The 26,152-nt window shown below is 40.7% G+C and overlaps 1 protein-coding gene across 1 annotated transcript; it reads left to right on the forward strand.

Moving 5' to 3' along the window:
* Positions 1-8,714: 8,714 nt before the first annotated feature.
* ZNF287 (zinc finger protein 287) lies at positions 8,715-25,430 on the forward strand. Its single transcript, XM_053568594.1, has 7 exons — positions 8,715-8,949; positions 9,351-9,445; positions 10,050-10,566; positions 11,244-11,341; positions 13,422-13,548; positions 14,037-14,123; positions 21,294-25,430. The coding sequence occupies exons 3-7, from the start codon at positions 10,164-10,166 to the stop codon at positions 22,862-22,864; spliced, it is 2,286 nt and encodes a 761-aa protein (XP_053424569.1). The 5' UTR covers positions 8,715-8,949; positions 9,351-9,445; positions 10,050-10,163; the 3' UTR covers positions 22,865-25,430.
* The last annotated feature ends 722 nt before the right edge of the window (positions 25,431-26,152 follow it).

Consider the following 26,152-nt stretch of genomic DNA (forward strand, 5'->3'; position numbering starts at 1 on the left):
TGAAAATAGGCAATAATGGTCCTCTTTTCACTTTACAATTTAGAGAGGAGGGATCTACTTACCTTACATAATATACCAAAATCAACTCAAAGTGTATTACACACATAAGTGTTAAGACTTAAAACTATAAAACTACTAGAAGAAAGCTTGGAGGGAAAGCTCCTCAGCATCTGGGCAATGACATTTTAGGATATGACCCCAAAAGTACAGGTAACAAATGCAAAAACAGACAAATGACATTGTATCAAGCTAAAAAGTTTCTGTACAGCAAAGGAAAAACTTAAAAGAGGGAAGAGACAAGACACAGAGTGATAGAAAATATTTATGAACTATACATCTTATAAGGGGTTAATATCCAAAATGAATAAGAAGCTCAAAAAACTCAATAGCAAGAAAACAGTCCAATATAAAAAATGGGCAAAGGGCTTGATAAACATTTGTTTTAAAAGGACATAAAAATGGACAAATTTATGAAAAATCAGTATCATTAACCATCAGAGAAATGCAACTTAAAATCACAATGAGATATCAGCTTTCACCTGCTAGAATAACATAACATGTTGGCAAGGATGTGAGGAAAAAAGAACCCTTACTGTTAGTGGGAATGTGAATTATTACAGCCATTATAGAAAATAGTATGGAGGTTACTCAAAAAACTGAAAATAAAATTATGAAATGATTCAGCAATTCCATTTCTGGGTACACATCCAAAAGAATCATTATGTTGAATGGGTATCTGCATTCTTGGGTCCATTGCAGCATTATTTACAATTGCTAAGGTAAGGAACCAGGGTAAGTGTCCATCACAGGATGAATGGATAAAGAAAATGTGTGAATACTATGAGGAATACTATTTCACTTTTAAAAGGAGTGTCATTTCTGTGACATTTGTAACAACATGAATGAACTTAGAGAAATTTATGGTAGTGAAATAAGCCAGACAGAGAAAGACAGATACTTCACGATCTCACTTATTTGTAGAATCTAAAAATGCCAAACTTGGCTCAGTGCCTGTAGCTCAGCAGCGAGGGCACCAGACACGTACACCAGAGGTGGTGGGTTCAAAACCAGCCTGGACCTGCCAAATAACAATGACAACTGTAACCAAAAATAGCCAGGCACTGTGGCGGGTGCCTGTAGTCCCAGCTACATGGGAGGCTGAGGCAAGAGAATCGCTTAAGCCCAAGAGTTTGAGGTTGCTGTGAGCTGTGACGCCACGACACTCTACCCAGGGCAACAGCTTGAGACTGTCTTAAATAAATAAATAAATGTCAAACTTATAGAAGTAAAGAACAGAATGGTGGTTACCAGTTGCTGGGGATGGGGGAGGAGGTGATGGAATAATGAGATCTTGCAAAGACTGGAAAGTTTCAGTTACACAGTAGAAGTGAGTTTTCAAAATCTATTGCATAACATGCTGACCATCAGTCTATGTTAATGTATTGGATATTTCAAAATTTCTAAAAGAATAGATTTTAAATGTTCTCACTACCAAAAAAAATGATATGACGTAATGGATATGTTACTTAGTTTGATATAAGCATCTCACAATGTATACATATATCAAAACACTGTTTTGTACCCCATAAAATATGTACAATTATGATTTATCAATTAAAAATTAAAAAATTTAAATTAAAAAAAGGAAAGAAAATGAATGGTTGGGGTTAAATGTCTAATCTGAGATCACATAGAGAACCTGTAGCAGAATTGGGATTCGAATTGTGGTCTTTCTCTTGTTCAGGGCAGTCTATTCCTGGCCTTGTCAAACCCTTCGGATAACAGGAATGTTGCTGTTACCTGACACGGGACCCTATGTCAGAACTCTTGGAGAATGCTGATATCTAAGACCCCACAGACAGGAAAGATAAACCCGGAACCCAAACCTGTGTCCCTTCTGGTTAAGATCCCACTCTGATCCTTCTGGAATGGAGAGTGTCCTGTGTAATTAACCTGTCACTCCAGGGCTTGAAGGGCCTCTCCAGGAATGGTACTGCACCAGGCATTCACCATTGTTCTCTCTTGCCAGTAGGTTGGATGTTCAACGCAGCAATAGTTAGATCAGCCGTGGTGGAGGAGAGCTTACGGAGACACACCCATGCACAGCCCCCACTCCAGCTTCCAGGGGTCCTCTGTTTATAGTGCATTGCACCAGCCCTGGTGGCTAATGGCAGGGATCTACTGATGACAACTGGACCAGTCTGCCTGGTGGTCTCATACCCCTTCTGTAGTGGATCCTCCCTGGTAAATTTTAACCTAAGTTACAAAGATTGCCACACTCTGCTGTGGTTTAATGGGTTCCCCTAAAAAGCATGTATTGCGAATTGAATCCCCATTACAACAGTGTTGAGAAGTGCTCCTAATGAGAGGTGATTAGGCATGAGGGCGTAATGAATGGATGAATGGTTGTCGTGGGAGGTTTGTTATCAAAGCAGTGGTTCAGCCACCTTTTCTCTCCCCCCGCCCCTTTTGCCCTTCTGACATGGGATGACACAACAAGAAGCCCCTTGAAAGATGCTGGCCCTTTAATCTCTGACTTTCCAGCCTCCTGGACTCTGAGCTAATACATTTGTTAATTATAAATTACCCATTCTGTGCACTTTCTAAGCAGCAGCACAAAGTGGACTGACACACACAGCGCCCCCTGGTGGGGCCCCATCCAGTTGCCTCTTCCCCCACACCACCTGGCCCCAACCTTTCACTCTTCTAAGCCCTTGCCTAACCATCCAAGCCAGTCATCTTTGTCCATGTACACCGTGACTTCTACCTACTTCTCTCTCTGTATAAAAGAGATGTACCACAAGAAGCTCTGTCCATTGGAAGAGTGTCCTCTCATCAATGTTCTCCAGGTCCACCCATAGATGGAGCTATAATGTAGGACCAGCCCATTTTCAGCTGGTACCCACATATTGAACCATCTCTTCCATGAAGCAAGGTTGGGACTTTTCTTCCTCCATTAGCTGGTGGTTAGTCCTCCTGCCACCATGTGTCACAGATGTGCATGACAGAAGGTGCTGGGTCACCACTGTTGGTGAATGACAAGAAGGCCTAGGCTGCCCACCTGCACACCTTGTTTACATCTGTTGGTCTTGCTGGTGTGCTGTATCAACCCTGCCTTTTACTCTGATGTTTGCCTTCTGGGGTCTTACTGACCCTGGAAGGATTGCCCATATCAGGCTTAGCCAATTACTAGAGGTAGTCAATAACCTCTTTTGGTTATTGCACTTTTGAGATGCATACCATGCAGTCAAAAACCCACACCCCCAACCACCTTCTTTATATCTGGTTCACTACCCACCTGCTCTAGTCACTCCAGTACCAAAAAGTAGAAAGAATTACTCCTTTTTTGTTGCTTCTTATATCCACCCACTCTACCCCTAGGTATTGGACATCTAGGGATAGCCCTATGTCCAAGAGCCTACCAAAATGATCCAAACTAGCCAATTCTAAACCCACTTAGCATGCCTCACTGTTCCTTCCCATGTAAACCACAAAAAAAACTCTTGCCCGCAGAGCCTCTCTCCCTCTGCCTCCTGAGTTACCCCAGTGATTCTTCATATGCTCCCCATGGCATCGAGTACTTCCTTCTCTTGGGATCTGTGAGTAGTACAAACTATCTTTTCAAACTATCTTTTCAATGTGATCTGCTGGACTTACCAAACCTAAATAATAATAAAACCAATATTAGAGCATACCCCAATTCAGATATAACCATTTCTGTGTTATTTGTGGATTACTGCTAGACTTGTCCAATCTTATGATGTTGGTCCAAAGTCACATGATGTTCCATGATCAGGTGCTTGACCTTTACTCAGTGTCATGCCAGTACCTAATTTTTATTTTTGTTTTCTGAGATAGAGTCTCACTCTGTCACCCAGGGAAGAGTACAGCGGCATCTTCATAGCTCACTGCAACCTCAAACTCCTGGGCTCAAGCAATCCTCCCGCCTCAGGCTCCTGAGTAGCTGGGACTACAGGTGAGCACCACAACTTGGATGGTTTTTCAATTTTTTGTTGACACGGGATCCCAAAAAGTTTCTCAGGCTGGTCTCAATCTGCTAGCCTAAAGTGATCTGCCCACCTCAGCCTCCCAAAGTGCTAGGATTGCAGGTATGAGCCACTACAACCTGCCACCAGGAGTTGATCTTCAAATGATGTGTAATTCTTGGATGAGAATGACATGACCTGTTTCACATCTCTGGGGTCTGTGTCATGATTTGCATGGTAATTCCACATGGTGTCTTTTGCACTCAGATATCTCTAATACCACAAGGACTAACAGGTCTTATGGCCCCAGGGAAGTGCTGCTTGAAACCTGCTGTCCAGCCTTTTCTGGCTCTGTGCCCCACTCAGAGTTGGCAGCAGTCCACCTCGTGTAATATTTGGGTTAGAACAGCTTGCTCAAGTTAGAACGTTCTGCCTTCAGAATCCAAAGGAATGGTGCTTTCTTGTTTAAGAAGTGGGAGTGTGAGACACACTGAAATATCATTTATATTGGAAGGAAGTGTTGACATGCCCCCATTCCTCTGGGCTCCTAAAACTTTACTACTGTGCCACGCCCACAAAATTTTACAGGATTTATCTCCACCCAGGTGTCCACATGCATGCCACTTCTTGCAGGTCTGGCAGATGAACATATTTCCCCCGAGCAAAGGCTGAACACTACGTACTTAATGATGTCTTCATCTGTTCTAGTGAAGTAATTGGAGCAACATTTTTGCTTGATTTGGGTGTTAATTCACTGTCATTTTCCAGAATCCATTTGGGTTTTGAAAAGAGCCAACCGAACAAATGGAGGTCCAATGAGAAAATCCACTTGTATGCTTGAGGTCGTTAATCGGGTTGTGAATCTCTGCCATCCCACCTGGAACGTGATGCTCTTTTTGGTTTATATCTGGGCCACATAAAGGGCAATGAGGTAGTTTCAGAGTATTCCGCTTGGCCTTCCCCATCTTGGTAGCTTTTATTCTATAGGCCATGGAACCAATCTGGTTTGCCAACTATGAGTTCATCCATTCCAATTATACATTCAAGGTCTCAAGCAGTTACCACTGCATGGGACAGTGAATCCTATGGACCTCTCATAAAACAGACTTGCATTTATTACCTGGTTCCCAAATTCCTCCGTTCTAGTATAGAGGTTATCATGTTGCTTCAGGTCCCTAAGTACTGATGATAACTCAGACCTGATATCCAATAGCCTTGAAACTGCAAACTCCTCTCTTCCCAGTGTACCTGTAAATGGTTATAGGTCCCTTTGTGGGCAGGCTAGGAAAATCGTTACCATTACCACATATATGTGCTGGTTACTTGCCATCCTCAGGCAGCCCTGTTCTGTAACAAATCCTCTGTCAGCCTCAGCCTACCAAGGACAGGCAGCCCCTACAGAAGTTCCCAGTGATGCTGGCAGCCCTCTCACCAACACATTCTTTAACTCAACAGATGAACTTTGGAACTGTCCCATGAAATACAGTGCTTTGGTAAGTTTTCCTGTACATACCCTGCCCACCTTAGTATGTCCAGTTCTCCAAGTCTCCTAATCCCTTCCTTTAGCTTTTGTCAAACAATTCTGACATTCCTGCTTACTGTGCTTGTCTATTTCTCTGATCTTCCAAAAGCCCATCTCCTGACATCCTTGCTAGAGTGTTGAAATCATGCATCACAGCACTGTGCACCTTTCCAACAAACTCTGGAACTCAACTGCGTGTTCTGCCTTCCTTGATCTAGCATCCTCTGTGTCCAATCCCTCACATACTGCCCAGGTTCCAGCAGGGCCTGCAGCAACTTCAGGAGATAGTTCTTCTCTTTGCTTATCAGGCTTAGCATTTCCCATGTTATTTTTGGGTGACTTAATACTAGCTATTCAGCAAGTGGTTAGGAGAGGAGAAAAGGCCGAGAACTAAGTTTAGACTTGGAGGAATGGGCCACTTTTCACAAGCCCAGAAAATTCAGAGGGATTGGTATTTCACGGTCTTTGCAGGCATAAATCAAAACATCCCCCTCTCAAACCTCAGAGTTGTATTGCTTTCCAAGCAGGGTTATGACCTTGGCATAGGGAACTTTCTGGGGGTTGGGAATTCAACCTTAGCTTACAACATAATTCTAGGGCCTGATTCTTAGCTATTTTACCACCAGAATTCCATAAGCCCTCTCTGATTCTCACATTTTCCCTTAACTCATTCATTAATCACCCCAGCCTTTCCTTGTCAATATCTCCTAGTAATAGCCACTAAATTTCATAGTCCTTAAAATTGCTACTTCCCTCAGTGTCACAAATATCTGAGGTATATCACCCTGTGCATACCCTTTCATCCATATCCCACCCCAGTTCAACACCAGTGACAATTTTAACAGTTACACTGTTATACCCTGTGTGTTATCTGTTCTCTACCAATTACAAGTGATAGGGCCCTCATTGCCAGTAAGGAAGGAGGTAACTCAGCTCCACAACTTTATTTTAGAGTTTGCTGTCTTAGGACCACTTCTGTACCAACTGTAAGAGGGCAGATTCTCTGGAAACAGATTCTGAGATGGAGAATTACATATAGGATAATTATTGGGTAGCATTCTCTAAAAAAGAAAAAAGCAACAAACAAACAAAAACCTATGTAGGAATGATATAAGGAGGACAAGGTGGAGGAATAAGTTGAAGTGATGTGCAGCAGAGGCCTCATTTGGTCTCATGGGAACTCTAAATTCAAGATGGTCCTTTAGAGAGAGTGCAAGTTGAGGTGAGAGGACCAGGTCTTTGAACTACTGCACTGAGCAGGCTTTGGATGTAGACTGCTGTTGGAGAGAAGATGTAGCTTGTGAGAGGCAGCTCCCTGCATCCAAAACAACTTCTAAGAAGGTGTGAGACATTAGCAGGCAAATATTCTGGCAGCTGGAGGAATAGATGCCTCTGCCACAAAGGGGGGTCCTGGCAGCACACAAAATTGGGCGTATCCAACTTTCCAGCTTCAGTTGTTGGCTTGTGTTTTGCTCCATACAGTTATACCAGTTATATCAGATTCATATATTTTGAGGCATTATTGTTGGGGACATACTATATAATTATGATGAATATATCTTCCCTGTTAACTTTTCTTCTTTTTTCTTAATAGACTCAGGATCTTGCTATGTTGCCAAGGCTGGTTTTGAACTCCTGGCTTCAAGCAATCCAACCACCTCAGTCTCCTGAAGTGCTAGGATTACAGGCGTGAGCCACCACACCTAGTCTACTTTTTCCCTTTATGGGTGTATAATATTCTTAGTTATTCCCCTGTGATCTTGTTAAATTCCAGTTTGCCAGAGATTAGGATTATCACTTGTATCAGTAAGGGTTCAACTGCAAAATCAGATTTGGTAGGATTGAAATATTGAGAACACTGTCTAGGCAAGATCAAAGTCAATAAGGGCAGCCCATCAAAAAGGGCTGGCAAGAAACTTTGTACAGTGATGGAATTTCTTCTTCAGGGAAGACTCGGTTCTGCTTTTAAGGCCTTTTAACCAAACTGGGCCCTCCCAAATTATCTAGGATAATACCCCATACTTAATTTGACTGAATTTATGGACTTCAATAGCAACTACTGCCTTTACAGAAACAGATTGTTTACTTGAATAACAGGGGACTTTAGCCTAAACAAATTGATACATCAAATGACCATTACATTCCCCAACTTCCTTTTTGTTAAATTTTTCCTGCTTTGGTGATATTAGATTCTTTGACACCCCCCCCCATGGGGGTCTACATATCCCTCTGTTTGATTCCATGAAGGCTTGTGACTGCTTTGACCAAGAATATGATGGAATTGGTGCTAGGTAACTTCCAATCTATATTACACTCAGCCAAGGAATTTCTCCCTTGTTCACTGGGATGCTCATTCTTGGGAACCCAGAGCCAACTTCTCTGAGTCCTTTATGCTGGAAACAGCACTCTGCTCAAGTCCAAGCTGAGTTCATCTTTCCACCCTTCTCCTCCTGAGCTTAAACATGTGAGTGAAAAAGTCATCTTGGAAGTGGGCCCTCCCAGCCATCAAACCATCTCAACCGAGGCTACACACACAATGGGGCAAAGAAGAGAAACCCCTGCTGTTCTCCTTCCAAATTCCTGAGCCACAGAACCCGTAAGCATAACAAAATGGTTCTTTAAAAGTTTGGGGGTGGCTTGTTAACAGAGAAGTAGGTAATAGGAAAACCTGGAATGTGTTTTTCTATCCTTTTATTTTTCTAGCATTGTATGTTTTTGTTTTGTTTTGTTTCGTGTCTCTTATAAGTAGCATGTTCTTTTTTTTCCAACCTGAGTCTCCGATGCACACTCGCGAGCAGGGACTCAGACGGTCACGGTGACTGCACAGTGAAGCCTGAGCCCGCACGTCACGTCTCCTGCCTGGATCTCACCTTCCTGCCCATCTTTCCTCTGGCAGCTCTGGCACCGGTTTTCTCCGCCTAGTTGGTGCGAGGCTTCAACTCCGGTACGTTCACCCACCTGCTGGGACCTCCCCGACCTCCAAGTTGGCTACCAGACCTGTGCTTGCCCAGAGAAACTTTCAAGTTCGCTTGGGAACCCTGCAGGCCGACTGACAGGCCGGTCTCGGGGCTGGGCGGAGGAGGTTGCCATGGAGACGGGTCCAGGGCCGGCGGCGCGGCGTGGGGGAGTCCGCAGCCCGGGCTCCAATTGGCTCTGCGGGCGCGCAGCGTTCTCCCGGCGCACATGCGCAGTGGCGCCAAGGCGAGGTCGCCGTGAAGCCGAGGCGCCCGGGACTCGGGTCCGGGTTTCTCAGGTCCGGGCTGGGGCGTGCGGCACCCGGCCAGGACGCGCTGTGCTTTCCGGGGAAGGAAGTGGCCGAGCCTGAAGACCCCGTGCGGCTGGGGACCGAGCCCGCCACGCAGGCGCCCGCGACGCCGCCGCCATTGTTGCCTGTGGCCTCTCGGGCTGCTGGGGCTGCGCGTCCGCTGGGCCCGGCGACAGGTAACGGTGTCCCAGGCTCCGGCGCGATCCGCGCAGTCGGTGAGCGCTCGAGCCCGTCCACGCGCGAGCGCCCGGGCTCGCGGCCTGCGGAGGGGGCGAAGACAGGGTGGAGGTTGCCGTGGGGGCCTAGTCACAGGGTCCCCAGCTCCTCCGCTGCTCTCGACCCTCCGGCTGAAGAAGACTAAGAGGGACGGGCCAGGAGGGAAGGAGACGCCACTGTCGCATCGCTTCTGCAGGGCCTTGTAAACAGTTTGAGTTGGTGGCACGACTGTGGCTGAGCAGAGCTCAGAGCTGGAGTCTGGGGACAAGTGGTATTGGTTCTACTCCAGGCCAAGCCAGTTCTGGGGTTTTCAAAGGGAATTTTGGCTTCGAATATACCCTTAAGCAATTGTCTTCTGTAGAAGCATCGACAGGCTTCAAATCACACCAGCCTCTCCTACTGCGTTCCAGTCCACCCACCTCATCTATCTTCCCAGCCCTCTGGAACCTAGAATAGGTAGGCATTAACATGCAAAACAGATAAATGCTCGCCCTGTCGCCCTGATGGTTCTCTTGGGTAGACTGAGCACTTTATTAAGAAGAAATTCTTCAGTCTGTTCCACGTAACAGTAGATTTGCTGTGTTGATATTGGGAGCCAGTTCAGTCATTACAGCTTCTATAACATCAGTGGCTAAAATACTGAAACATTTTTTTCTGTAAAAATGTTTACTTTTTTTCAACAAGTTAGAAGTTTAATCTGCCATTTTCCTCAGATTCTTTAGATCATTCATTCTATTACCTCCTTTGCATAGCGTCTTCATCCCCCCACCAACCTCAAGCAGATTGCAGGTTTTTTGCCAGTGTAAGGATTTAGGGGAGGAAGATGAAAGTAAAGCGTTTTGTATTTGTGTTTATCTGTGTGCCCTGAAGAGTCTCTGTGTGTGTGTGTGTGTGTGTGTGTGTGTGTGTGTGTGTGCGCGCGCGTGCGCTGAGTGCAACAAGAATCTGTGGCCTTGTGCTCTAGTTTGTGTTTCAGGGCCTTTATCCATCCCTGCAAGTTGTGGGCTCAGAATTTGTAACTAAGCCTGCTAACTCTACCTTGATTCTGTTCTGCCCTTAGCTGCAGCCACCCTTTGATATAGGGTCTTTGTGACTCTAGCATGACACTTCAAGCAGTTGGCTTACTACTGAAGAAATAAAGAATATCACCAGATTGACTCTACTGTCTGTAGCAATGTTAGCCTCAAGCAAGAGGATGTCCAGTTCGTCATGCTCACAAATCTTTCTAACGCGGAAGCCAGAAAAGGCTCAGATTGGACACCACAATTTTGAAAAGGAAACCCTTATTTCACGACGATTGCGTGACACTGAGACCTGTCGACAGAATTTTAGGAATTTTTCATACTCAGACCTGGCTGGTCCTCGAAAGGCATTGAGTCAGCTCCGAGAGCTCTGCCTTAAGTGGCTGAGACCTGAGATTCACTCAAAGGAACAAATCCTGGAGCTGCTGGTGCTGGAGCAATTCCTAACCATCCTACCTGGGGAGGTTAGGACTTGGGTAAAGTCCCAGTATCCAGAGAGCAGCGAGGAAGCAGTGTCTATCGTGGAGGATTTGACTCAGATTCTAGAAGAGGAAGGTGAGAATTGTAGAGCAAATAGGGGAGGAATCGTTGGGTGGTTAAAGAAAACAACTAGTATATCAAAGAACAGCTCCTTTAAAGAAATTATGGAAAACAAAGGTTAGTGAATGAGTGAGAACAAGGCTTTAACATGAACTCCATCCTGCGTATTGTGCCCCTTCCAGGTTACTTGGGAGCACACGTACATTATCTAAACCCAAAGGAGAAATGTCCTGAAAGAATGACCAGATATAACCAAATTACCCATGGGCTTGCCCTCAGAAAGTTTACCTGCAGAGGTTTGCATCATTTTAATAAATCACTTGCTTTGTGAGTTGAATTTTACAATAACATACTTCCTAAAAAGATAGGAAGGGTCCAGAAAACATTCTCTTATTAAGAAAAGAGACAACTCACAAAATTAATATTGTATAAGGATTTAGTAAAAAAAAAAAAAAAAAAAATGTGAATTTTCTACATACACTTAAGAGTCCCAGAGCAGACTTGTTTTTTGAAGTCTGCATGAACATCTTAGGACAAGCCATTGGTCCCTCCCTCTGTTTCTTTGAAGGAGTTCTGTTTTGGGGTTTCCTTCTGATTTCACCTTAAGAAGTCGTAGGTGTCTGTTTGGTGAAGGCTTTCGTAGGCTGTTCAAACAAGACTAATCTCTGTCATGGTCTCTTCCTCTTTCCTAGCTCCTCAGAACTCTGCCCTTTCCCAAGAGACCCCAGAGGAAGACCCCAGAGAAAAACATACTTTCCAGGCAGGGTGGCTAAATGACTTGGTGACCAAAGTGAGTTTGATTTCTTTTGCGATTTGAAAATACCATCATGTTTGGGAACATTTTCTCTCCTGGCTCTGTAATAACTGTGCCCTCAAAAGCTCTTAAGACTTAAGCCTCCTGGGCAGCACCTGTGGCTCAGTGGGTAGGGCAAGCCTCCTGGGTAGCGCCTGTGGCTCGGTGGGTAGGGCACTGGCCCCATGTACTGAGGGTGGTGGGTTCAAACCCAGCCCTGCCAAACTGCAACATAAAAATAGCCGGGCATTGTGGCGAGTGCCTGTAGTCCCAGCTACTCGGGAGGCTGAGGCAAGAGAATGGCATAAGCCCAGGGTTGGAGGTTGCTGTGAGTAGTGTGATGCCATGGCACTCTACCGAGGGCAATAAAGTGAGACTCTGTCTCTACAAAAAAAAAAAAAGAGAGACTTAAGCCTCCTTAGTTATCTTAGTTAGCCTGTCAAGGTAGGTAAGTGTACTATATAGGAAATGGGCTTCCATTGCCTTCCCTTGATATGCCTTTCCTCACCCTTAGACTCTATTACATAGAGATTGAGGAATCAACCTCCATAGCCAGTTGGATCTGAGCTTTGGTACCTGGCTGTACTATTGAATCTGTGTTCTGGGACAAGATACTTAACCACTCTAAAGCTAAGTTATTCAAATCTCATAAATAGAACCTCTCAGTTGTGAGGATTAAGTATTAGGAGACTTGCAGTGAGCCTGGATTACAGTAAGTGATTAATAGATAATAATTGCTAATAGTCTTTTTCCTCATTAATAAGTAATTAAAGGCCATGCATTTTGTAATATTACTGTTGATCATGAGCCTGTAATTTTAAGGAATAGCAATTTAAGCCACCTTAAGAGAAAGATTTACTATAAAAATATAAATTGTCTTTCTGAAATTAGAAAGCCTTTGGTAACCAAATTAAAATGATAATGTTTACCTAGAAACCCTAAGAAAATCAAGGTGAAAGCTGTTAGAAATAATAATAGAAAAATTTAGTTAAGTGCTACAGAAAATGGCATGCAAAAGCTAATCACTTTCTTAAGTATACATAAAAATGTGGATCATAACATGAAATAAATGATCTCATTCAAGTATCACCTCCCCCAAAAAAAAAGAAACACCTTAAAATATCTAGAATTAAGCATGGTACAAATTTTGTAGTGCCTTCATGTCCTATATCATTTTATAGGACAGGAAAGAGACCTTGAATATTGTAAAGCCATCAGTTCTCCCTAAATTATAAACCTAACGCAATTTAAAATACCAGTATGGCTTTTTAAAGATACTGACAATTATATGAAAAAATAAACATTTAAGAGTAATTAATTTTTTTTTTTTTTTTTTATAGAGACAGAGTCTCACTGTACCGCCCTCGGGTAGAGTGCCGTGGCATCACACGGCTCACAGCAACCTCCAACTCCTGGGCTGAAGCGATTCTCTTGCCTCAGCCTCCCGAGTAGCTGGGACTACAGGCGCCTGCCACAACACCCAGCTATTTTTTGGTTTGCAGTTAAGCCGGGGCCGGGTTTAAACCCACCACCCTCGGTGTATGGGGCCAGCGCCTTAGCGACTGAGCCACAGGCGCCACCCACAAAAGTTTATCTTAAAGTACAGCAGTTCAACAGGGTCGTTATTGGTATCAGTTTTATTTTAAGAAAGATTCTGCATTTCAATATAGAGCATGTAAAAATATCTTAAATTTTTAAACTATAGCATGCTGTTTTTATTCTTAAGGCAAAGCTTAAAAAGTAAAGCCATTCAACTCTGTCATCCATGTTTAAAATTCAAAACCCCCTTTTTTTTAAATAAAATACAGAGTCACCAATGCATGCATTGGTGCCAAGTAGTTCTGCTAGTTCTAGTGGCAGTACTTTGTTTTCAAAATTTCTTCCCTTTAGGGTCACAGAGAGATGCTCTGGGGTCACCTGTGCATTGGAGGGGGGTTTTGACTCGACAGCTTTTATGGTCCAACTAAAGCTTAAGATTCTGTGACCACCACCACTTCTACTTTACATGCACTCAGTGTTATACTGTATCCCTTCCCACCAGTTCTTAAACTGATTTAAGTTATATTTAATATTTTAGGAATCAATGACATTCAAAGATGTGGCTGTCGACATCACCAGGGAAGACTGGGAGCTAATGCGTCCCGTGCAGAAGGAGTTATACAAGACTGTGACATTACAGAACTACTGGAACATGGTTTCTCTGGGTAAGGACCATCTATAGCCCTCCTTCTCCTAATCCGCCCACCAGAGTATCTTTCTTCCCTCAGTTATTGAAAATGGATTGGGCCTCTGAAGTACTTACCTGACAAGGGGGTCTAGAAATGAGTGTTCTCATCCATTCAGACACAAAAAATGACTCTGTTCCAGTCCCTTTTCCCAAATGAAAGGTTTCTAAGCAAAAGATCATTGAAAACTTTGATGCATAGCTGCACAGTGCTTGCCACCCTATGCTGCCCTTCCTTACTCTCCTACTCTGAGGGAAGGTTTGTTCCCCCATGATCTCCATGGACTTATCCTCTTGAGTGGCAAGAAATTTTATCCTAGCTCTGAAAATGATGACAACCTAATACTCTTATTAGATCATGTGCATGGACTGTTATTTTCCTTCAGAGGTCTGTCCTCCAAGATGAGTAATAAACTTTGAACAACTGTTTACCTCCAGTATAAAATTCATTATGTTTATCCTGAACAGGACTTACAGTATACAGACCAACTGTGATTCCCATATTGGAAGAACCATGGATGGTGATAAAAGAAATTTTAGAAGGCCCTAGTCCAGGTAAGAGAAAAACCAGCACATGAACTTCTTTGCACTTCAGAGTCTATATTCTAAGTGTAGTGAGTTGTGTTTTTTAAATATGGGAAAGTCGATGTCTGCAAAGGCATCCCAGCCTGTTAAGAACACTGAGCCCTTTGGCATTGCTTCCTTATAGAGGCTGTCTTCAGGAAGATAATTTTCAAACATCATTTTTTTTTTTTTTTTTTTTGTGATTTCTGGCCGGGGCTGGGTTTGAACCCACCACCTCCGGCATATGGGACCGGCGCCCTACTTCTTGAGCCACAGGTGCCGCCCCTCAAACATCATTTTTATACGTTTCACTTGTTTCATCATTCTACGTGACCCACAGATCCCATCTCTTAGAGCTTTCATTATGCCATTTTCCCCCTCCCTCTATATTTAAACATGTAAGACTGTCCCTAAAAACTTAAATTTCAGGGTGGTGCCTGTGGCTCAAAGGAGTAGAGCACTGGCCCCATATGCCGGAGGTGGCGGGTTCAAACCCAGCCCGAGCCAAAAACTACAAAAAAAGAAAAAGAAAAACTCACCTTTCACAGGGCAGCGCCTGTGGCTCAGTGGGTAGGGTGCCAAGTATCTGGCTCCGGCCAAACTGCAACAAAAAATAGCCAGGCGTTGTGGTAGGCACCTATAATCCCAGCTACTCGGGAGGCTGAGGCAAGAGAATTGTCTAAGCCCAGGAGTAGAGGTTACTGTGAGCTGTGATGCCACAGCACTCTACCAAGGGCAATAAAGTAAGACTCTATCTCTTAAAAAAAAAAAAAAAAAAAAACTTAAATTTCAAACTTTCTTCTTCTTGAGTTTCTTTTATTGTGTTCACTGACAAGCCCGTGCCTCCACTTTTGTAACGTATCCCCTTCTATTTTATAATTATTTAAAAAGAGCATATTTACAAGCTTCAATAATTTTAAAACAAGACCAGATATGTACAGACATGTCTGCCATCTATATACTACATTCAACCAGTCCCTTCATCTCCCCAGCATGCAACTACAGTCTTTAGATCATGTCCATGAACCATTGTTTTCCTGTAGAAGTCTGTCCTCCCAAATAAGTAGAAATCAGGTAATAAACTTCAAAATAACTGTTCCCTCCCCCCCAAACTCTAGCTTTTATCTTGGAGATAAACAGTTATTCCAGGTATTTGTTTCACTTTGGGTCTTTTGCATGTAAAGTCAATATGAAAATTTATTTCTCCATTTTTTAATATAAATGGTAGGATACTATGTATATTATTTTGTATCTTGCTCTTTTTTTTTTTTTAACTTAAAAGTTAATCTTTTGTTGAACATGTGGCATGTTCTCCTAGTCCCAGCTACTCAGGAGACTGAAGCGAGAGGATGCCTTAATCCCAGGAGTTCAAGTCCAGTATGGGCAGCACAGCATGACCCTGTCTTTATTTAAGAAAAAAAAAAAAATCGTATCTTGGAAAGTATTCTAAATGAGTATGTAATGAGTTAAGAGCCCCTCATTCCTTTTTTTATATCTGCATTGTATATTTTGTGTCTCCTATTTGTTAAACCTATTCCTTATTGATAGAATTTTTTGCTTGTCCCCAGTCCTTCTCTCCTCCACAACAACTTCAAACCTATAAAAAGTTGTAGGCACAATACATTGAACACCGATGTGCTGTTCACCTGGAATCTTTAGTTATCATTTAGCCATTTTTGCTTTATCGCTTTACACACACACACTTGGTTTTTGCACTGAAGCACTTAAAGGTTATAGGCATCATGATGTCTTACCCCTAAATATCTCCTCAGAACATTCTTCTACATGAGCACAACAGCATTCTCTCATTCCAAATATTTAAGATTTGTACCATGGTATCAAACGTATAGTCAAATACTCAGATTTCCCCCATTGTCCCTGAAACGTCTTTTATAGATATTTTTCTCCCCGGTGCAGCATCCAGACAGAACTCACATGTTCCACTTATTTATCTCTTATCTTTAGTCCCTTTTTTTTTTTTGTAGAGACAGAGTCTCACTAGACTGCCCTTGGGTAGAGTGCCGTGGCATCACATGGCGCACAGAACCTCTAACTCTTGGGCTTACGCGATTCTCTTGCCTCAGCCTCCCAAGCAGCTGGGACTACAGGCGCCCGCCACAACGCCCAGCTACTTTTTGTTGCAGTTTGGCCGGGGCTGGGTTTGAACCCACCACCCTCGGCATATGGGGCTGGTGCCTTACCGACTGAGCCACAGGCACCGCCCATCTTTAGTCCCTTTTAATTAGAACTGTACCTAGCCTTTTTTCTTTTTTTTAATCTTTCATGGTATTGACATTGTTTTAAGGACCCAAGCTATTGTTTTTCCCTAGTGACCTACAATCTAGATTTGCCTGGTTATTTCCTCAATATGACATTCAACTTAAATATTTTTGCCAATGTACATGGTATTTCAAAGATAATGTGTACTTTCCACTGCTTTTCCTGAGGAGGCACATGTGTTAATTTATCTCATCATTGGTGATGCTCAGTTTGGTTAAGGTGGTGTCTAGAGGAGCTCTTCATTTTAAAGGTGCATTCTTTTCTTTGTAATTAATAAGTCATCTGTGGAATGATATTTTGAGGCCACATGACTATCCTTGATAATTAAAATTTTAGCACACATTGGTGATCTTTGCCTTATGTTGCTGGTTGTAAATGGTGATTTTCTAATTCAGTCATCTCTTCTAATGATTCTGTGTAAAAAAATACAGCTCCTTCCTCCTCCTGCCCCATTTTTATGTGCATATATTGCTATGCACTAATGAAATTTTTAAAAATTCAATGTGTTATTCATCCATGAATTCCGGGGGGGGTTGTTTTGTGTTTTTATTTTCCATGCTCACTTATCCCAAATTTGGGCAATGGGAGCCCTTCAAACCAAGTCCAAACATCTTTTTGACATGTTCCCATTTAATCTTTGAGCATGTCCTTGCTTTCTGGCACTGCAGTGTTCTTTAGGCTCACCTTGTGCTTGCCTTAGTCTTGGAATTTCTCCAGGGAACCCTGGTTGATTTTATTGGGGAATGGTATAATACTTAGAAACCAAGATCCATGGCTCAGCGCCCATAGCTCAGTAGTTAGGGCACCAGCCACATAGACCAGGGCTGGGAGGTTTGAATCCAGCCAGGGCCAGCTAAACAACAATGTCAACTGCAACAAAATATAGCTGGGTGTTGTGGCAAATGCCTATAGTCCCAGCTACTTGGGAGGCTGAGGCAAGAGAATCGCTTAAGCCCAAGAGTTTGAGGTTGCTATGAGCTGTTTGCAACGGCACTCTACCGAGGGCAACATAGTGAGACTCTGTCTCAGAAAAAAAAAGAAAGAAAGAAACCAAGATCCAAGGAATAATTGTTTACTATTACAATTACCATTACTTCTAGATCTGTTTAGTGGATAAAGGTGGGAAATATGTATGTGCCAGGTATATTTTTTTTGAAGTCCTGAGTTCATACTGGTAACTTTAACTCAAATCCAAAACCACAGAGATATTCCATTTTGTGTATTCCCATATTCCATTTTGTATTTCCTACAAATCCTGTTTTCTAAAACATCAGTATACTTACGTTTTTGCTCTATCATATTACCACTACCAACAACAAACTGTCTACATAAAGTTTCTTTTTTGTCTCTAGAATATATACCACTAAGGATAGCATTTTGTTGCTTTTTAGTTTTGCTTCACATTTTTGAGTATGCAAAAATATTAACATGGTTCAGAAGTTAAATCTGTATAGGAAGGTATACACTCCCATTCCTTCTGCCCTATTCCCATTTACCCCCCATAAGTAACCATTTTTGTTTGTTTCTGGTATATCCTTCCTGTGTTTCTTTGCAAAAATAAATCATTATTCTTAAATCTCTTTTTGTGTACAGAGGAAGTACACTATACATACTCTTACATCTTGCTTTCTTATTCCTTTTTTTTTTAATTTAAGACACTGACTTCTTGTATGTCTACTTATATTGATGCTAGAATACATTAATTAAACAATTATGACAGAATATAATGTTACCTTAGAGTGAATTGCTTTACTTTTTCTAAAAACTTAACTTTGAGGCCAGGCACAGTGGTAGCTCATGCTTGTAATCCTAGCACTCTGGGAGGCTGAGGCAGATGGATTTCTTGAGCTCAGGAGTTCCAGACCAGCCTGAGCAAGAGGAAGACCCTGTCTCTAAAAATAGCCGAGCATTGTGGTGGGCACCTGTAGTCAGTCCCAGCTCCTCGGGAAGCTGAGGCAAGAGGATCACTTAAACCCAGGAGTTTGAGGTTGCTGTGAGCAGGGATGCCATGGCACTTGACCGAGGGCAACAAAGTAAGACTCTGTCTCAAAAAAATAAATAAATAAACAAATTAATTAATTAAAATAAAAACTTAACTTTGGTTATTAGGCAGTTAAAGGGTCGTAATACATAAGCTAATTCTTCTTTATAATTTACAGCCTTATTTGTCTTATTTGGCAGGATACAGAATACACTTATAGCAGTAAATTTGGGGGGAATAAATTCAGCACACTCTAATGGAAATAAGCCTGGACGAGAGTGAGGGTAACCTTCTGGGAGATATTGCCAGTTTGGGATCACTTTATTAACATCGCCACATGAAGAGTTGTTTAGATCATTGAGAGAGCATGAATTGGGGCTGTCAGTCCTTAAGAAGGAGCAGTATATGGTTATACATTTTAGGGGGGAGATTTTTCCTCTCTTCAAAGAGCACCAATACTGAGAAAATCGAGTTCCTTTATTCATTCTATAGAATTGAGGTTTGGGGGTTTTATTTTTCTATCCTGTTCTTACAGTGTATGTAATCCTCTGTGCAAGAGAATCCTATCACCCTACCCTCCTTGGCTGGGCTCCAGGTTTTGTCTTCTGGCCTCTACACTTCCAAGAGTGGAAGCTTAAGGTCAGCAGCATGATTGAGGAGCTATCTTAGGCAGCCAACGTGAGCCTTTGCAACTCTCTGCCTTTCAACTTTTACTTGATTTTCATGTCCACTATGATTTTTGTATTTGAATCAAAGTAATAAAAGTACTTCATAAATTCAAACAGTAGAAGGAAGCAAATTAAGGGTCTCCCCCGCTCAGTCATTAGTAGAACTTTCTCCCCTTAGATTATCAGTGTCTGTCTGTCTATAATACATACAGCATACCTCTACACAGATAGGCTCTCTTATTCTACATCCTGTTATATACCTGTTCTGTTTTCCTTTGCTTAATGTGTCCTACATACCTTTTCATGTCAATATACCTATTATCATTTATCAATATACCATTATTCCTTATTCTGACAGGTCCCTTACTGATGGATATAGCTATCATTTTCAGTGACTATTCTATTAAATGGATATATTTGTAAAGGTGTTATACTTTGATCTGCATCTTAACAAAGTTTCTAAACTATCCAGTACCATTTTTGCTATATTATAAATTATATATATGATAACACATTATTCGTGATATTTGCAAATTATGTTTTCTATCTGGTTTCAAAGGGAGAAAGGTTCATAACCTAAATTTTCTTATAAATCATCATACTAGAACCGTAATAGGTATCAACAAGTACATATTTGACCTACTCATTACAGCTAGATTTGGTGGTCAGAGCTTTTTCATTCATTCTGTGTGTGTGTTGTGCATGTATATTGCACCTTCACTGGAGTTCACCTTTTTACAAGTTACTGTCATTTGTTTTACTAGTTCGGTTGAGTGGCTACCCTATGCACAATGTTGGGCCATTTTCTGAAGGAAATATAAAAGAAGGATAAACAGTTTCCAGAGTTTGCATCTAATTTGGAAATAAGTAATGAACAAAATTGTGAAATATGGTCATGTGCTGTATAATGACATTGTGATCAATAACAGACTGCATATACAGCAGTGGTCCCCTAAGACTATGAGGGATCATATATCAAAGCCTAACTCACGGCACTTGATATTATATTGCCGATCAAGTAAGGGAAATGCCTGATATTCAGTAATGGCACTGGGACTTTGGGGATTCCATGTAAAATACATATAAAAATAAAATGATATATACCATCTAGGTTTGTATAAGTACATTCCAAAAATGTTCACACAGCAACAAAATAGTAGCACATGTCTCAGAATATATCCCTGTCATTAGCAAAGTGTGACTGTGATCATACAAGGTCAGGTTCTGTCACAGGCCCAACATTGTATTAGGTTGAAGCATATGAGACTTCTGATATTTAGTCATTTTACTTATTAAAAAGGCAGTTTCATATGTGATTTAACCTAACCTGTGTTTTAGATTCTGTAAAGGAGCTTTGTAGAGGGAACCATAAGCTTGGCTATAATCCTCCTTTTTAATAGGTAGAGAAGGTAGGAAAGAAGGCGGCCTAAAGTCTGGGAGTATCAGACTATAGAAGGGCATGAAGTACTAGTACATAACTTTAAAGCTGAATATGAGGTATAATAGGAGATAAAGTAGAATAGAAAAGACTAGAATATTTTGGGACTCAGTACCAACTGAACTTTTTTTCTTTTTCTCTCTTTAACATTTATCTTTTATGCCTCTGGCTCTTAAACTTTAGTGTATATTAAAACTACCTACAGGGCTTGCTAAAATAAATTGCTCAGCTCCACCACCAAAGTTTCTGATTCAGCATGTCTGAGTGGGACCCAATAATATTAACACTTTTAAGACTGACAGTGATGCTTTTGCTGCTAGTATAGGGAATTTATTTTGAGAAGCATTATTTTAGTCTGTGGGACATTTACTAGAGATACTTAAGCATAGAAAGCACTCCATGAAATTGCTTTAAGAGTATTATGTAGGATTGTGCAGAGTAGACTGAAGATAGCATGCTGAAAATCAGCATAACCACTCTGAGCACATTTTAGAAATTAATCCATGAAACCATCCCAAGTTTTACCCACTGTTTCCACTTCTCTTAGCTCTGTCACCTGACCTATTTTATTTACACAATGCTCATATTGAATAGTGAAGAGCCTCTTTGTTTTTAACAATTTAGTCTCACATTTTTGGCCTTCTTTTTTCCTTTCCCAAGCTTTAAAGGCCATTCTAATGAGGTTGTCGAAGCTATAGTCTTTGGGCATTCTATTTGTATTTATGATTTTGATTCTATTTTGGCCATTTCTGTTCTCTAAATAGAAGAAGACTTTTATATTCTTTTTATTTCAGAATGGGAAACTGAAGCGCAAGTGTGTACTCCAGCACAGAATATTACTAAACTCACAAGTGATGGAACCCAGACCATCAAATTAGAAGAATTATATGATTTTGATGACACATTAGAGAAGCAAGAAACAGATACCTTCTGGAAAATTCCCACTAATGAAAGAAATTTCCGTTTGAAGTCAGCCCCTTTACAAGAAGATGACCCTACAGAAGAATATCTTAGTAAATATGACATATATAGAACTGATTTTGAAAAGCATTCAAACCTAATTGTACAGTTTGATACCCAATTAGATAATAAAACACCCGTATATGATATAGGCAGTGCAATCTTCAATCATGTCTCACATGGTATTGTACACGGGAAAATACTTCCTGGAGACAAGCCTTACAAATGTAACGTGTGTGGGAAAAAATTTAGGAAATACCCATCCCTCCTGAAACACCAAAGTAGCCATGCCAAAGACAAATCTTACGAATGTGAAGAATGTGGGAAAGAGTTTAGGCATATCTCATCCCTCATTGCACATCAGAGAATGCATACTGGAGAAAAACCATATGAATGCCACCAGTGTGGTAAAGCCTTCAGTCAGCGTGCACACCTCACTATACATCAGAGAATTCATACGGGAGAGAAACCCTATAAGTGTGATGACTGCGGGAAAGACTTTAGTCAGCGTGCACACCTTACTATACATCAAAGGACACATACTGGAGAGAAACCATATAAATGCTTGGAATGTGGTAAAACCTTCAGCCATAGTTCATCACTGATTAATCATCAGAGAGTTCATACTGGAGAAAAACCTTATATATGCAATGAATGTGGGAAAACTTTCAGTCAGAGTACACACCTTCTTCAGCATCAAAAAATACATACTGGAAAGAAACCATATAAATGCAATGAATGTTGGAAAGTGTTTAGTCAGAGTACTTACCTTATTCGACATCAGAGAATTCATTCTGGAGAGAAGTGTTATAAATGTAATGAATGTGGAAAAGCCTTTGCTCATTCCTCAACTCTTATTCAACATCAAACTACTCATACTGGAGAGAAATCCTATATATGCAAGATATGTGGGAAAGCCTTCAGCCAGAGTGCAAACCTTACTCAGCATCACAGGACACATACTGGAGAGAAACCATATAAATGCGGTGTGTGTGGGAAAGCATTCAGCCAGAGTGTGCACCTTACTCAACATCAGAGGATTCATAATGGAGAAAAACCCTTTAAATGCAATATATGTGGGAAAGCATACAGACAAGGTGCAAATCTTACTCAACATCAAAGGATTCATACTGGAGAGAAACCCTATAAATGTAATGAATGTGGGAAAGCTTTTATTTATTCTTCATCACTTAATCAACATCAGAGAACTCATACTGGGGAGAGACCCTATAAATGTAATGAATGTGATAAAGATTTTAGCCAGAGAACATGCCTTATTCAACATCAGAGAATTCACACAGGAGAGAAACCCTATGCATGCCGTATATGTGGTAAAACTTTCACCCAGAGTACAAACCTTATTCAGCATCAACGCGTTCATACGGGTGCCAGGCATCGTAATTAATGAATAAGGGAGACTTCATTGAGGTTTTACTTGATCATTTAAATTTTATTCTGTGCACTCTGTGTTAAGATGTTATCCAATAGAAATCCAAAGTGCAATATTTTAGGTACCACTCAACAGAAGTATTAGAATTAGTAATACAGATATAACCTATTTAAATTTAATGTGAAATTTAAGAAGAAAACCTCATTGACTTCTTAATCTTTATTTGATACCAGTTTAGTTCTTGAAAGAAACCCTTTGACAGTGTATTCAAAAACCTCTAATTCATCAACTCTTACTGTATTTCAAGTACATCTCAGTGAGGCCTTATGAGTATAATTTTGGAAAATGTACATAAAATGAGATTTCACTATAAAGGGTGATCCTGAGATTATAGAAAGAGAAATCTGTGTTCAGGCCTTTATATCTTCCCAGCACTGAAGCCTTAAAATATGTGAAGGGTTCCCTCCCCTTTTCATGCCATAACTGCCATATGGAGCCTGTAGATTTGCAAAAAAACAAAAAGTGGAAAGTATCTTAAAGATTTCTCTGTGACCACTGCTTAGAGTTTCCCTCAAATACTGAATTATTAAAGGAAGAGAAGCCTAAAGATATGTTCAGATAGAGAAACTAACATGTACGTAACACTTAGACATGTATACATATTTAAACAGACAAAAATAAAACACTTAAAAGCTTATTAATCTTTAAAACATGTTAGCCTCAGTTTCATTAGGTTTTGACATCCAAGGTCATCCAGAAGGGAAAAATAAGCACACAGTTCCCATTTTTTTCACCTGATTCCTAAATTTATAACTTAAGATTTCTCTGTGACTGTTTTACTGTGGAAAGTCCATTTCTTCCATTAAAACACATTGGTTGAGTGGCTCCTATGCTCAGGTCCCAAACTTCCTAATTGGATCTTTTTAGGGCTTAATACAGTGTTGAAAAATCACAGCCAATTTAAGCAACAAAAAGCTTTCTAGAGTAATGAAAGTAAGGACGTGATCTTAATTATTCTGTCATGGAATGAACATAAGAAATTGCCAAATGCTGCCTATATACCAAGACAAGGTAGTCATAAAAGCATCTGTGTAGAAATGTGATAAAATAAGTGGTGGAGAATAGACGAGTTCACTGCAGAAAGTGGGTCAGGGATAAATGGGAAAGCTTAATGGAGTGAAGAAAGAATGTATAAGTAACTACTATACAGGAAATGTAGTTGGACTTGCTTTACCTAAGAAAATAAGAATGGCTACATAAAAAAGCAAAATTCAGCCTGCTTAAAAGAAGAAACTAAAAACAAAATGATCTTTATTTTTATTTTTGCAGTTTTTGGCCGGGGCTGGGTTTGAACCCGCCACCACCTGCATATGGGACTGGCATATACAATCCCTACTTCTTTGAGCCACAGGTGCCGCCCAAAAATGACTGGTACCTTTTTACATAAAAGTAAAATAGAGATGATTCTTTTAATAGGAAAGGAAATTCTATTGGAAAAAGCATTGACACAGAAACTTTCATTGGTGCAGTAGTCATCAAACATTGATAACTGAGTTCTTGAGTCTTAAACAGCATAAAAGGAAAACTGGCAGGAATGCAAATGGAAATAGGTACAAGCACTATTATATTTAATATTCACAGAATTTCACTACCTGAATATAAGACCATATTCTGAGAACTTAGATTTCATTTTGTTCATACTTGTTTCTCCAGTGCCTTGCATATAGCATGTGGTCAATACTTATTGGTTGAATTAGTGAATAAATTACATAAACTAGAATATTAAGGTAGAATTGACTGGCATGGACTGAAAATTGGTAGAATTAACAATGCTTTTGTGTGTCAAGAAATATTCAATAAGTATTATTTACTGGGTAATAGGAATTGGTTAAAAATGGAGAATCAAATTTCCTGGGACATCTTTGTACAAGGAAATTTTCCTGAGCTAAATGAGGGAAAATTGATACAGATTCTGGTGCCATAATTAACAATTTAAGCATTACTGGTCATGCAGCTTCATTTGGACATCACTGGTTATATAAACATCCTATGAACAGGTGCTGAAGGAAAGACCTGGGGTGCTAGCATCTTCAAAGCTGTATCGAATGTTTTCTTTATGAAACTCTTACTCTCTTTTCCTCACCTTGGCTAACCTTGACGTCAATTATCATCCTTCACAAAGCACAGGTTGCCAAATACTTAAATTGTGCTCATTCCATAGTTACCATGTTAAAAGAAAAAGTTGTGTTGAAGATACACTTTGTGATGCCACTTCATCCCTAACATACTTCTTTCTCTTGGATGAACATGTGAAGTGTTACCGTTCATAGCACCTTCCTTTTCATTACTTTGTATTTCCTGCCTTTGTGTGTTTTATGTAAATAATGCATTTATAAAGTCTTCCACTGAGACACAGAGATAATTGATGCCCTTATAAAAGGATAATAGTGGAGAATCCTAGTTCTTTGTGTATTTTTTCCAACTTTACAATTGTCTGACCCATGAATAATTCAACAATTGTTAGCAAATAGTCCACAACTTATTTTGAAAGTGGTCAAATACAAAAAAAATTTAAAAATAAGAAAATAAACTGCGTACCGTCACCCAAATTCTAAAATTAACATTTTGCCATATATTTTACTGAACAATTGGAAAATAACTTATAAATCCTAAAGCATGCATTTCATTAAAATACAGCCTCAGATATCAATAATTCCATGCTAAGACCCTGTCCATGTTTAAATTTCCTGTTGATCCTGTCAGTTTTCACACATAGTATTTGTTATATCTGTTTCATCTATCTAAAACGGTCTCCACTTTTGTTTTTTCCTCTTGTTTTAAGAGAGCAGGTCGATTGTCTTGAATGTCTCACATTCAGGAATTAAATGATTATTCATATGTGGTTTACATGTGGATTGTTCCTGTATTCTGTAAATTAGAAGCTAGGGTGAAAGGCTCGATTGGAGTCAAGTTAAACATTTTATTTTTAAGACAAAATCTCACTTTGTCACCCTCAGCAGAGTGCCATGGCATAACTCAAAGCAACCTCAAACTCTTGGGTTCAAGTGATTCTCTTACCTCAACCTCCCCAGTAGGTGGGACTACAGGCATCCACAATGCCCAGCTATTTTTAGAGATGGGGTCTCCATTGTGCTCACGCTAGTCTCAAACTCCTGAATTCAAGCAATCCACCCACCTCAGCCTCCAGAGTACTAGGATTACAGGTGTGAGCCCCACGGCGCCAGGCCTCAGGTTAAACATTTTTAAGGTAACCACACTTCACAGGTAAATTTCACATTGCAT

Source organism: Nycticebus coucang, chromosome 18 (genome assembly GCF_027406575.1).
Source record: "Nycticebus coucang isolate mNycCou1 chromosome 18, mNycCou1.pri, whole genome shotgun sequence".
NCBI lineage: Eukaryota > Metazoa > Chordata > Mammalia > Primates > Lorisidae > Nycticebus > Nycticebus coucang.